The sequence below is a fragment of the Centruroides vittatus genome, unplaced genomic scaffold (assembly GCF_030686945.1).
Source record: "Centruroides vittatus isolate TY-2023 unplaced genomic scaffold, ASM3068694v2 contig_747, whole genome shotgun sequence".
NCBI lineage: Eukaryota > Metazoa > Arthropoda > Arachnida > Scorpiones > Buthidae > Centruroides > Centruroides vittatus.
In genome coordinates, this window is record NW_027122483.1 from 735737 (window position 1) to 749100 (window position 13364).

At 29.1% G+C, this 13364-nt stretch overlaps 1 protein-coding gene across 4 annotated transcripts in view; it reads left to right on the forward strand.

Moving 5' to 3' along the window:
- Window positions 1–12435, forward strand: part of kuz (zinc-dependent metalloprotease kuz) — a 49979-nt gene extending 37544 nt beyond the window's left edge. Inside the window, exons 6-15 of one of the 4 annotated variants that reach the window (XR_010881659.1) lie at window positions 2562–2763; window positions 3923–4107; window positions 7102–7279; window positions 7620–7797; window positions 7874–7963; window positions 8273–8475; window positions 8631–8845; window positions 8923–9087; window positions 10009–11611; window positions 11697–12435. Coding sequence is in view for 2 of the 4 variants with exons in the window: in XM_067277443.1 (XP_067133544.1) it covers window positions 2562–2763; window positions 3923–4107; window positions 7102–7279; window positions 7620–7797; window positions 7874–7972; window positions 8282–8475; window positions 8631–8845; window positions 8923–9087; window positions 10009–10272 (1680 nt within the window). In the remaining 2 variants the exon portion in view is untranslated. Of the gene's footprint in view, window positions 1–2561; window positions 2764–3922; window positions 4108–7101; window positions 7280–7619; window positions 7798–7873; window positions 7973–8272; window positions 8476–8630; window positions 8846–8922; window positions 9088–10008 lie in introns of all 4 variants that reach the window. The other 3 variants (XR_010881658.1, XM_067277443.1, XM_067277442.1) reach the window with 3 other exon arrangements.
- The last annotated feature ends 929 nt before the right edge of the window (window positions 12436–13364 follow it).

Genomic DNA, 13364 nt, shown 5'->3' on the forward strand with positions numbered 1-13364 from the left:
TCTGTGTAATATAGTTTAGATTAACTGTAACCTATATCTTTTGCATTTTATAGAATTTTAAAGGTTTCTTCACAGAAGCTACAAATGAAATCTGTTATTTTATCATGAAACATTATTTGTATTACTATTTGCTTCTTTTACTGTTTATACAATTACTGTTTGTGTGTAATAGTTCTAATGATTTAAAATCAGTGTGAAATAATTGTTTGAAAGTAGAATATTCCACAAGTTCTTGACATATGTAGCATTTAAAATGAGATAGTGTTTATTATGAACCATACTTTAAACCTTAAACAAGTTATTTATGTAATTTAATTCTGATATATTTCTGCTATTTACATTTCTTTTGTATGTTTAATGTAGACAAGATATCAACTACTGTTGTCTGTTATGAATTTTAAAGTAATAATTTAGAATATTTTTATTTATTCAATATAAAATATAAAAATTAATATATATTTAAAGCGTAGTATAAATGTCTAATTCATTTTTTTTCTAGCTACTAAATTTATTAAACAAAAGTTTAAGTAAAATTTGACCTAAGGATGTTCAGAAATTGTGTATAAAAATTGATTCTAATCAAATTATTTACATGTTTCAATCATTAATCATGTAAGCAACTTGCATGCCATGTGTTGTATCAGCACATCATTATTAAAATGAAATAATTTAACATTAGATTTATTAAATTGACAAACTGCCACACATTAGATTTCTGTTTGTTTAAATATTTGCTTTTACAGTGCCAAACCATAAAATTTGAAATAAATGACTTTATTTATGATTTTGTTGTCGTAGTTCTTATATATTAATCATAATATATAAAATAACTTGTGTTGCATGTTAGGAGTGTAAAACAAAACTTTTATATCATTTACAACATTAAAATATTTGCATCACTTTTATTGATAATATGTATCTCAGGCCCTTTGCACCTGATCAACTGATACTTATCTGCTGCAAATAATACTAGTAACAGATGCATTCAATACAAAAAATACTAATAAACAGAACATAGTTTTGGAAAAAGAGTTAAATAATTATAAAACAATAGCACTGTAAATCAAATATAAATGAATAGTACTAAATTAAATAGAATATTTAAAACTGATTGATTATAAACCTAATTCATGTATATATATATATATATATACATACACACATAGTCAAACCTATCTAAAGTGGAAACAGAAAAAAAAAATTGGGCCATATAATGGAAAAATTGGTAGGTTTATCAAATTTAACAAGCCTAGCATGTATAAATCATAATTTCAAAAAATACACATATGCAATACAGAATAGCAAAATGCGACTACTGTATTACAGTAATTTCATTGAGATTTGAACAAAGTTTTTGAATAATGTTATTAACAGCTGGTTTTACTTAACATGAATATGTGATGTGTTAAATTTCATAACTTGTAATTACTGATGTGAGATTATATTCTTTGTTTTGAAGCTTATTTTAATCTTTTTTCATCACATTTTGTTTCAATGAAATAAAACCAAAATGTCAGCAGATGAAATGCACATCGGGCATATTAAGCATGGTTTTTAAGTTTCGTAAAGGGTATCGCAGTATACAAACAGTACTCTGAATGTGTCAAATGTGAGTTTGAAAGTTTTGTTTGGGAAATTTTGAACTAAAGGATAAAAGACATGTAGACCTTCAAAAGCTGTTGCAGAGAAATTGTGGCAAGAAATTGTTAAAGATTGATGAATAACAACTCCTGAATTTGCGACAAATCTTAGTGCGTCATAGACACATAGTGTTGAAACACTTCATCCACTTGAAATCGTTGTAAAAAATGCTGATGATTGTGTTTCTCACACACTTTGTTTTTTTTCATATATGAAAAAAACAAAGTGAATTGAGTATAATTTTGTCTGACACAGGTAGGCAGCTGTAAGGTTTTATTTTATTTTTAAATTGGTTACTCATTTTTATCTTGGAGAACATTTTTATGGATGAATGAAAAAAATAAAGTTAAAATAAAAATTTGTTATTAACTGAAAATTTGTTTTAGCGGTTGGTGATTGTTTGACCGAGTACAGAGTTACCACTGTATTTGATTAACATGATTTTGATATACACGGTAACGTTGAGAAATTTATTAATCGCATTAATCAAATGGTACCTATAGTAGGTAATCTGTATATAGCAGGAACCTGTCTACTGCAGAAGAGTTGTTTGATCTCTTGGGGTTCTGTTATAGACAAGTTTGAGTATATTTATATATATAAATACATAATAACCACTTATTAATTTACCAGTTGTAAATATAGGACAGTGCTATTCCATTTCCTAATCTTTTACTTTACAGAATTGGTATTAAAGATCGGATAAATGCATTTAGTAAATTCAATTAATTTAAATTCGCTAATTTGTTTTGAGAAATTAGGTACTTTCATTTTTAATAGCAAATTTGATAATGAATTTTTACATCAAATAAGTAATTAAAGGAAAATTATACTTAAAATTTTTATATTATTAATATATTTTGACACTAATTTATCAAAATAAAACTTCTTAATATTTTAAATTTTGTTCTTTTTTTTAGATCAATGATACTTCGTCATGTCCAAATATAGGAACTGAATACAAACGATCAAATCCATTTTGTTCTCCAAATATTGATGTGTCAAACTTTTTAAATTTAAATTCTCAATTTAATCACGATGATTTCTGTCTGGCATATATTTTTACATATAGAGACTTTTCAGGAGGTACATTGGGTCTTGCTTGGGTAGCATCTGCGTCAGGTAAGGAAATACATGTTTTTCATCCTGAAATTAAAATAAAATTGTTCGAATGAATTTTTCAGGTATTTATTGTGTTATATAGTTTTATGTTATGTTTTCCAAACTTGAAACAAGCTTGGAAAATTTAATACAAAACAATGAAATTTAATCAATTACTTTGTTATAATTTTTTTCATTTTGAAGATTCAACATTATAATATATTTTTCACCTATATTACTTCACTAAGTGTAGATTGAAATTACCTGTATATTGGAATGTCTCTTCAAGAATATTACGTTTTCTTTGAAGAAGAAAATAGATTATAGAAATTTGAAAGAAAGATTTGGCAAATATATAGTATTATTATATTGTATTCTGAAATATTTTTGTTAAATTGTTTCCTTCTCTTCTGTCAGTTTTGTATGTTCCATTTTTTTAATTGGTATTCATTTATATTATTTGGAATTAATAATCTGCTTCAATAGTGCCGCGATTACAGCCTCTGGTCAAATCTGGCCTGTGAACATATTTGGCATATTACTTATAAATGATAAAAATAAGCCTGCTTTTTGTATATGTAGGGAATACAAAATTTTAATGATTCGTCTGCCTATATAAACAAACTACTACTAACCCGTTATAGATAAAGCACAACCAATGCCGAATTATCGGGCTAGCAAATGGCTATATTAATATTAATAATTTAAGATATTATAATGGCTATATTAATATTAATAATTTAAGATATAATATTTATCTTAAATTATTAATATTAATATAGCCATCAACTTATGTGTAATTTGGCTTGCCAGTCAAAAACTTGACACCGCTGATCTACATTTGCCATATCTTTATTTGTTTAACATTTTCAAATTTTGTTTTTGCAAATGTTGAGAAAATACCATGGTTATTTCTAACTTTTGGAAGTCAAGATTGGATTCAAACCTGATTATTTACATTAGTAATCTGATGTTTTAGTTTCTGGACATCTCGATGATCAATGTAACAAGAATTTGTAAAATATAGTTACATTATCATTACTTGCTAGAAATTTAGACTTCATTTTATAAGTTTTTACTGTCCTCTTCTTGTAAAGCTTGTATTCTTTTTCTGATTAAACTAATTAAAGATTAATTTTGATGATATTTAAATTAATAAAACATGACTTTTTTCAAATAGGTGCATCAGGAGGAATTTGTGAAAAATACAAGCCTTACAATGAAAATGTAAATGGCAGACAAGTGCAAACTAAAAGAAGTTTAAATACTGGAGTAATTACGTTTGTAAATTATAATAGTCGTGTGGCTCCCAAAGTTTCTGAATTAACTCTAGCTCATGAAATTGGACATAATTTTGGATCACCAGTAAGTATATTAGTGTAGATACCTGAGAGTTTTTCTTACTTGTAAGCCTGTCTACTCATATTTTTTTAATTTCTAATATCAAATTAATTATCTAGAATGAAGAGACTGAAAATTAGTTTTTAAAAATACTTGTACAGTACATTATATTATACGCACAAAGTGTACCGATTGATTCTTTCAATCATACTGTACTTTCTGCAGAAAGATTTTATTTTGGGAATAGTTGTACATAAGTTACAAATCACTCTTTGTACAGTGTGAATGCAGAACTAGTTTACCATGAAAATAATTGCTTAATACATAATTATTCAACATTCAAGTAATTACACAAGAATGATAGGACTGAATAGTCTATATATCAGGTTGTAAAGGTAAAATTTAGACATTTTGAAAAAACTTTATTGACAATTAACTCAACAACAATTACAGTTTAGCTTGGTAGGTAATCACCATCAATATCAATCAAAGCTGCAAACTTTCAATTCCATGAGTTTAGAATGATTGAGGTTTTTCATCAAAGAAGATCTCACATTATTACATCATCTTCATGAGTATTGTCATTGAAGCATATGGTTCTGCAAGATGTGAAGTAGATGTTAGTTAGCATCAAGTCTGGGCTATAAGATAGATGAAGTAGAACCTCCAAGTCCAGACTGGCTAGCTTGGTTGCAAATGTTGAAGGGCTGATATTGCAGATGATGATAATCTGTATTTGTTTAGCATTATCATGATTGAACTGCTTCCAACAAACATTACTTTCACAAAAGAATTCTACTGTGAACAACTGGGTCATCTGAACACCAAGATCAAAGAACTTCACGCAAAAAATTAAGAAAGTTCAGTACCACCATGAAAACACAGATGACCTCAGAAAAAGCACTAAGGTCATCTTTGCAAGTATCAGACTGTCATTGTCATTTTTAGGCAAAGTTTTTTGATCTTGGTGTTTAGATGATCCAGTTGTACACAGTAGAATCTTTTTGCGAAAGTTATGTTCATTGGAAGCAGCTCCATCATGATGCCAAACAAATGTGGATCATTATCATCATCTGCACTATTAGCCCTTTGACATTTGCAGCAACTAGTTGATCTGCATTTACCCATGAATGCTTTAACAAATACTTTGCAGATCAGACTGGGAGCCTTTGTTGTGTTATGGTCACTTCTGTAATGATAGAGTAACAGCATGCAAATATGTTCTTTCTAAAGTTCCTTATTGTCAGGCATTGCAATGAAATATTTTATGAAATCCTTAATGGTTATTTTACATATACTCAAATCAAATGTTTTAGAACATTATTTTCTAGTTGTTTCTAGAAAAAAGTCAGTCTGAATTTTACTTTTACAACCTGATATAATAAAAGGAAAAAGAAACTGGGGGACAGTAATTTATTTTTAATGTACTGTTTAGCACTTTTGGAATTTTTTGACAGAAGTTATAAAAAGTTTCAATCTTTATTATTTCATTGAATAGTTGCTTATAAACCAGAGATTAAGACCAAATTAAGATAATTGTACAGTTTTCTTTCATTACATTTTTCTCAAAAAGAAATAATATCACTCATAATATTACATTTGTCTTTTCAATACTAGTTTGGATACTAGTTTTGGTTGACTAGTTTAGGTGGCTAAATACCAGGTCTTCTAAAATAAATGCTACTATTTTAAATTATAATAATTACATTAATTATTACCTGAGAAAAATGTGATATATATCTGTGATCAAAAAGTATTTGGAATGGTTCAAGAAAATGCAAGATTTGAATTTATTCATCACAACGTATTTCATTCCCTTCAAAGTAATCCCATCCCACTGCAATGCACTTACACCAATGTTTTTTTCCAATCCTCGATACATGCTTTAAAGTTGTTTTCATAAACCCCTTCATGATTTGCAGCAAATTTTATTTTGTGGCATCAATCAACTTGAAACAGTGACCATGAAGCAGAAATTTTACTTGAGGAAACAGAAAAGTCACAAGGTGTCATATCAAATGAATGCAAAGCTTGTAGAACTGTAGTTTTGGATTTTTGGCCAAAAATTCACGAACAAGAAGAGTATTTTGAGCCAGGTGCATTATCATCGTGCAAAATCCATGAGTTTTCTTGCTGCAAATTGGGTTTTTTATGAATTGCTTCATGCAAACAAAACAAAATGCTCAAATAATAATCTTTGTTGACAGTTTGGTCAGTTGGAACAAATTTGTGATGCACAACACCATGGCACTCCAAAGCAGTCAGCATGACCTTAATTTTTGAATGACTTTTCATGGTCTTTTTAGTCTTGTTTCATCTTTTGAGCCCCATTAACTTGATTTTTTAGCTGTTTTGGTGTATTTATATTTCATCAACCATAATGATCCATTTTAAAAACAAATGAGTGACAAATTTAGATCTACTGTAGGAAGGAATTTGAGTATTGTTAGGATGTGTGCTGTGCAATATGTGGTGCACCTGTTGAGAAATTGTAACAGACAAATGTGAAACTTGGAAAGTTTTCTAATGTTCTAGTGTACACTACAATGTTCTCAGATAATAATTAGCACTGCTACCATTTTAAATTTATAATAATTTTCCTTTTGAAGACTGTATATTTTTATCGTGATTGAAATATTTCAATTATTCTTTTTTACTCTTTTAATTAAGAAACACATAAAGCATATTTTTAGGTGTGTTTGTTTTAAATATATTAAAATATTGTAACATATAGATTATGCTTTCATACTTATTGAACAGAATGTGAGTGCGAATGATACATTCAAATGATTGATCATTTAGCTTTTTATAATTTTATATATAATAATAATAATAATAATAAACTGCTTTCAAGATTTCATATCAAATTATGTCTTACAGCAAAATCGTCATTAGCAATTAAATTTAAATAATAAATGAAGTAAATGTATTTTCTTATAAATGTATGCCCAATTTTAATAGAAAGTTCATACTGTGTTCCTTGTTACAGAAGGAAATAATAAAAATAAATCTTTACAGCATGATTATCCTCTTGAATGTCGACCAGGTGGTAGTGATGGAAACTTCATTATGTATGCCAGTGCTACGTCTGGAGACAGATTAAACAATAATAAATTTTCCCCTTGCAGTATTAGAAATATTAGTACGGTGCTTCGTGCAGTTTTCAATGGCGAAGGCAAAGAAAATTGTTTTCAAAGTAAGTGTGATAAATTGTATTTTATGAAAGATGGACTTTTGTTATATATATGATGACTTATTCAGCTGAAGTTCTATACTTTAAGATCAATTTTTGGTTTATGTATATATAAATATATGTGTATATACATAAAACAAAAATTGTTCTTAAAGTATGGAACTTCAGCTGAATAAGTCATCACAAAAATTTTAATATTTAGAATGACTTATTTAGCTTAATTTTTTATTATAACACCTTTATATTTTTGTAAAATGTGTGTTTGATATAACTATCAATTATAAAATAATTTTTTAAATTTCTCTTTTTATTCAAAACTACTTGTAATTTTTAACATTTTTAGAGGGAGATGGTGCTTTTTGTGGTAACAAAATTGTGGAAGCTCCCGAAGAAACGTGTGATTGCGGATATGACGGAAAAGAGTGCAGTGATAAATGTTGTTATCCTCGCGATGTTAAACCTTATAAGTTGGCAAATCCAAATGCTGAAAGATGTACCTTAAGGCCTGGTGCTCACTGCAGGTAAGGCTGTATTTTAAATTATTTTGAAATTAATATATTAAAAAATTGAGTTATTAACATTTGCTTTTATTTGAAGTCCTAGTCAAGGTCCCTGTTGTTTGCCTTCTTGTAATTTTGTTAAATTTGGAGATATGTGTAGAGCTGAATCGGAATGTACTCTCAGTTCCTATTGCAAATATCCTTTGAATGTACTTGTTAATGAGTTAGAAAATTTAATGTTTTATAGATTTTTTTTGGTCCTTAAAATATTGCAATTTGTTATTCTATAGAAAAATTTCTTATTCTATAGAATAAGTAATCTTTTTATGAAATGGTTTAAAATGTTCATTTAAAGATTTGTAATATTTAAAGAAATTACTTTAAAAAATGCACACTTCAGCTACTTTATTGAATTCTTTTTAATTTTATATAATTATTTTTATGAACTATCTTAAATAAATAGTTTATCAATTCAGGAAAATTTATTTTCCTTAACATTGTTTACTGGAAGAAGTGCAATTTGCCCAATGTCGGAACCAAAACCAAATAAAACCGAATGTAATAAAGGAACCCAAGTGTGTTGGAATGGTGAATGTACAGGATCAATTTGTCAGAAATATGACATGGAAGAATGTTTTCTCACAAGTGCAAATGGTGCAAAGCCAGAAGAAATGTGTGAAGTGGCTTGTCAAAGTAAAGGTAGCATTGAATATTAAATTGCTTAAATATATTTCATTTCAAGAATCTGAAATCAATAATGAGTATTTTTGACTCTGCTATTTGATATTGAACTGATTTAAAATTTCTAGGTCGGTAATAATTAGTAATAATCTTATATTTTTATAAATTGAAAGGTCAACCATCTACATGCAGAAGTACCAATAAGATTCCTTCTATGAAAAATATTAGTGGACTGAAGCTTCAGCCAGGGTCACCCTGCAATGATTATCAAGGATATTGCGATGTATTTCAAAAATGCAGAGCTGTAGATGCAGAAGGACCGTTGGCACGGCTGAAAAACCTGCTATTAAATCAGCAAACATTAAAGAATATAAAAGAGTGGATAACGGTAAAATTTAAGTAGATGTATATTAATCAAATTTTAAAGATTATGTCAAAAATATTTAAGTATATTTGTTGTTCTAGACGTATTGGTGGGCTGTAATGTTGATGTTGGTTGGATTAGCCATTTTTATGGGATTTTTCATCAAATGTTGTGCTGTACATACACCAAGTAGTAATCCTAGGAAAGCTCCAGCTCTTCGTATTACTGATACATTAAGACATCCTGCTGACACACTTCGCAGAAAGGTAATTTTTTTTTATTGAGTATTGTATTTACAAAACAGATAAGAGAAGTAAATTACTGTATGATTTATTTGCTCACCATTAAGAACTTTTCCAAAATTCTATGCTTGAATTTAAGATCTAAATTTTCTAATTTTCAAAATGGAATAGTGTGTGTAATTTTTTACACATTTTATTTAATTGAAAAAATATTTTTTAACTATTATTTAATGGTCATTTTTGGGGGACACACCCAAAATATAGAAGATCAAAACATTAAAACATTAATTTTTTTTTTTTTTTTTTTTTTGGAACATAATCTTTTTGCTTGTTATGTGTTAATGGTATTAGGTCTTCTCTGTTGTCATTTTCTTCTTATCTTAGATTGTTTTGTTACATAGGGCAGAAAGTTTTTTTTTTTTTTTTTCATGAAATGATAAGTCAAACTTGTTGCAGGAAACTTTGCAATAATACTCAAAACTTGCCTATTTCTCATCTTTTCTATTAATACTGCATGAGCATTTTCCTTGGTACTGAGTCTGTTATGTATGGTGCTGCTGTGTAATGTACTATACATGTTGCAAATCTTGCTAATGTTTATCATTAGTGTCACTGGAATCAATATCTTGATTCATTTGTTGATTGTAATCATCTAATTTACTACCAGTGCTAGAAATGTTAAAATCAGACAAAAATCTTTCTATGTGGCTTGCTTGGAAGCTGCCATATTGAAATGAGCATGGTGAATCAGATACTACCTTCTGATAGGGAAGTGACAGTTTGTTGCTTGAGATTAATAGAGCATTCTCTATTAATCTCAATGTTTGTGACATTTTTTGGTATAACGAAGAAATAAATAATAATAATTCCTATCTTTGATTTAATAAAATTTTGAAAATATATAATAATAATAATAATAATAATGAAAACAATTTTTAATTCTAGCGACATCGTCCACCACCTCAACCAGGAATTCCGAGCGGACCTCCACCACCCTATCCGGGACCTCAACCTTCGGCACCTCCAGCAAGTAGCATACCCATTGCGGGACCTTCTCGTGGTTACGGCGAAGGTCGAGGTCACTACAATAGGAGGGACAGGCTCCAACACGGGGACAGATCAAATCCGTACGTAGACGACCCGTCCTATGCGCCCGCCTATCATGGTCGTGGTACCGCCATGGAAATGAGAGTCAAATCGCACGCCTGACCCCTGCACTTCACATAGTGAATGTAGAATTGTCCAATTATGTAAAGACTGTTTTGGATGATATCCAAAATTAAAAAAAAAAAAAGAAAAAAGGAAAAGGAAAAAATATATATATATACATATATATTTTTTCCTTATTTACCAATCTTTAAAGGAGGAGACGGACAATGCCATTATGTGATTTAAAATTGGTACACAATAATCTGATTGTAATCAGTTCATATCTGCCATCCTGGAAGGAATTAATGGATTAGTGTCATCAAAAATCTGCAGTTCTGGTTCAAATTTCAGTGTCTTACAGCAAAGAAAAAAATGAATTTATGAATGTTATCTTTCAATACTGGTGCTATGGTTTCAACAAACATTAGTTTTACAAAATATATTTCTCTCAGATTTGGAAAAAAAAAATATTCAATAATTTAGATTTTTCATAAAATAGTGTACAGTGTAAGAAAGGAAAACATAACTATGCCAAGAAAGTTAAATTAAATTTTAGCTTTCCTTCATGTTAATGACAGAACCCAATTATATATGTATGTATATATATATAATTTTGGCAATGAAACAAAGTTCCTTTCATTTTTCCTCATAGAATGTCCTTAAGAACAAACCTACTTTTATTGTTAAAAATGAAGAATCTATATGGAATTTTAAATAGTTTTCTTCCTGTTTTTAGTTAGTTTTTACACAAAGTACCTATTATTTTTGAAGAAAACTAGTCAGTCCTTTACATTTTAATACTTGGCTTTCTCGAGGAAAGGCCAAAAAGTGGGAACTGATTAACATTCCATCGGGTACTTTAACCATCGGTGGCCAGTGTTTCGCAGTCTTTTCTGTACACAAAATGAAACAATGGTATTATTTTATTCAGCTGTGATTATTTAGATGGCCACTCTAGAATTACACCTAGTCAATTATGGATATATAGTGTAAATCGTAATAAAAAGAAAAGAAGAAAATCTGGCCCGGCGGCCAATATTGTGATAATTTCAACCAATGTGTACCAATCCACCTCAAGTGACCTTCCATGCATTTTATTCACTATGTACATTATGTTTGAAAGGATGGTTGAATGAGCATAATTGTTATATCATCTCTTAATTATTGCTTAATTATTACAAATGCTGTCTCATCGAACCATCGTTTTTTGAGTTTTTCTCTTTATATGGAAGCGAGTTAAATTCGAGTCCTGTCCATCGTTGTTATCGTCTGAGTAAAGAACAGTAAACGTTTTTATCTGCAGCGTAGATATTCCGTGGGACAACAATGATCATAAACTTATAAGTGTAAAATTTTTAACGTTGCATAGATCCCACCATAGCAGCAATAGGAAGTGAGAGTTTGCATGAAGTTCTTAGTCTTCTCATTTTTTTTTTTTTTTAATAATCTTATTTTTTATAATTATTTTTCAGTCGGTGGACTAGGCGCGGTCGCCGTAACGAAACCCTTCAAATCATCTTATTTAAGTCACCAGTTTTGTCGAGGAATTTACTAATTATATATTATTGTAAGAACTATTTCTTGCATGTCCTATCTACTTGATTATACATTTATATATATTATTTTCTAAAATATATCATCTTAATTTTAAATTATTTGTGATCAAAATTAGATATTAAGGTATATAAATGAAATATATATAAATATAAATATATATATATATAAAAATTTAAGAAAATTGTATATATATATATATATATTACAGTCAGTTATATTATTATATCAATATTTTAATATGTAACATCTCTTGCTAGGAGAATAAAATCCCAAAAAAAATTAATAATAATAATAATAATGTAAATACATCGCTTCGGACATTGTGTTCACGTTTGCTGGTAAAGTATTGTATCCAATACTTAAATTCTGGTGTTTTGAAGAGCCTAAAAGTTGTACAGAAACATTCAAACATATTTGTTATTAACTATATTTAAATCTTAAGGTTCACATTTAAAAAAAAAAGTCATGGAAATATTCTAACATCTCAATTTAATTTTGTGCATCCATTCAGCCTTCCTTTCACTGGAAAATCATCTATTTCATTGTAATCTGATGCAAACTCTATGGAGGGAGGGAGGCAGAGATATAAACTATGAAAATTTTTTTAGAACAATTGCCTGTTGGCTCAATATATTCTGTTTTATAATAAAGTGTAACAGTCATTTAGTCTTTGATTTTTCTATTTATTAATAAAACAATTTATATAAATATATATATAAATAAATATAAATAAATAAATTTTTTGTCATTAAAAAAGTGAAACAAGAAGAGTATATTTTTATATTTATTATTTTTTTATAATTAAATTAATAATGTTTGATTGAAATTTGTTCATAGTTTAGCAACTTCATGCCCTTATTTTTATTATTCAAATTGCTTTCAGTCGGGTTTGACCCCCAATGGGGTCGAGCTGACAGAAAAACCATTCCCGAGCTTGAATTACTGTAAATTCTTTTAAAAAATTATCCAGTGGGAAACCCATTTTTATGCCCGTTGTGGGTCTGGTCGGGCATGGGTGAGCGGTGAGGATTGGGTTTTTGTGTCTGAATCTTCAGTGTGCTTAAAAATTGTTTCTCGGTAAGTCAACCTTTGTAATAAGGAACTCAACGAAATTCGAAAATCAAAATATTGGACGATTCGTTACACCATTGGTGTGTCGGAAATGTCGCAAGAATTGTAAAATTTCTGTCGATTGCTCGTTTGGAATGATTCTAGCGCTACTGCCACCAGGTGAGAAAAGTGCGCATTGATGATGGTGAAAATGGCTGCTTTGCCAACCTGCAATTTGGATGTGATCCCTGTGAGTCGTCAATTCGAAGGTGATATGAACGATTTTGCAAAAGTGGATGCAACTGTCATCGAGGAAAGGGGACCAAATGTTATGGAGAAAACAATTGACAGTGCATGTGTGACGTAGGAAATTCTGCAGAAACCCAGTCAAAAATTGAAGATCCGGAATACCCAGTGTAGAAGATTCTACAAAAACGAACTGCAGTTATATCCTTACAAATTGCAACTGTTACACAAACTCTAGCACTTTGTGAGAACTCGATGACCGTGAAGGGATTGTCCCGACTTCATTTATCCGTAAAGGT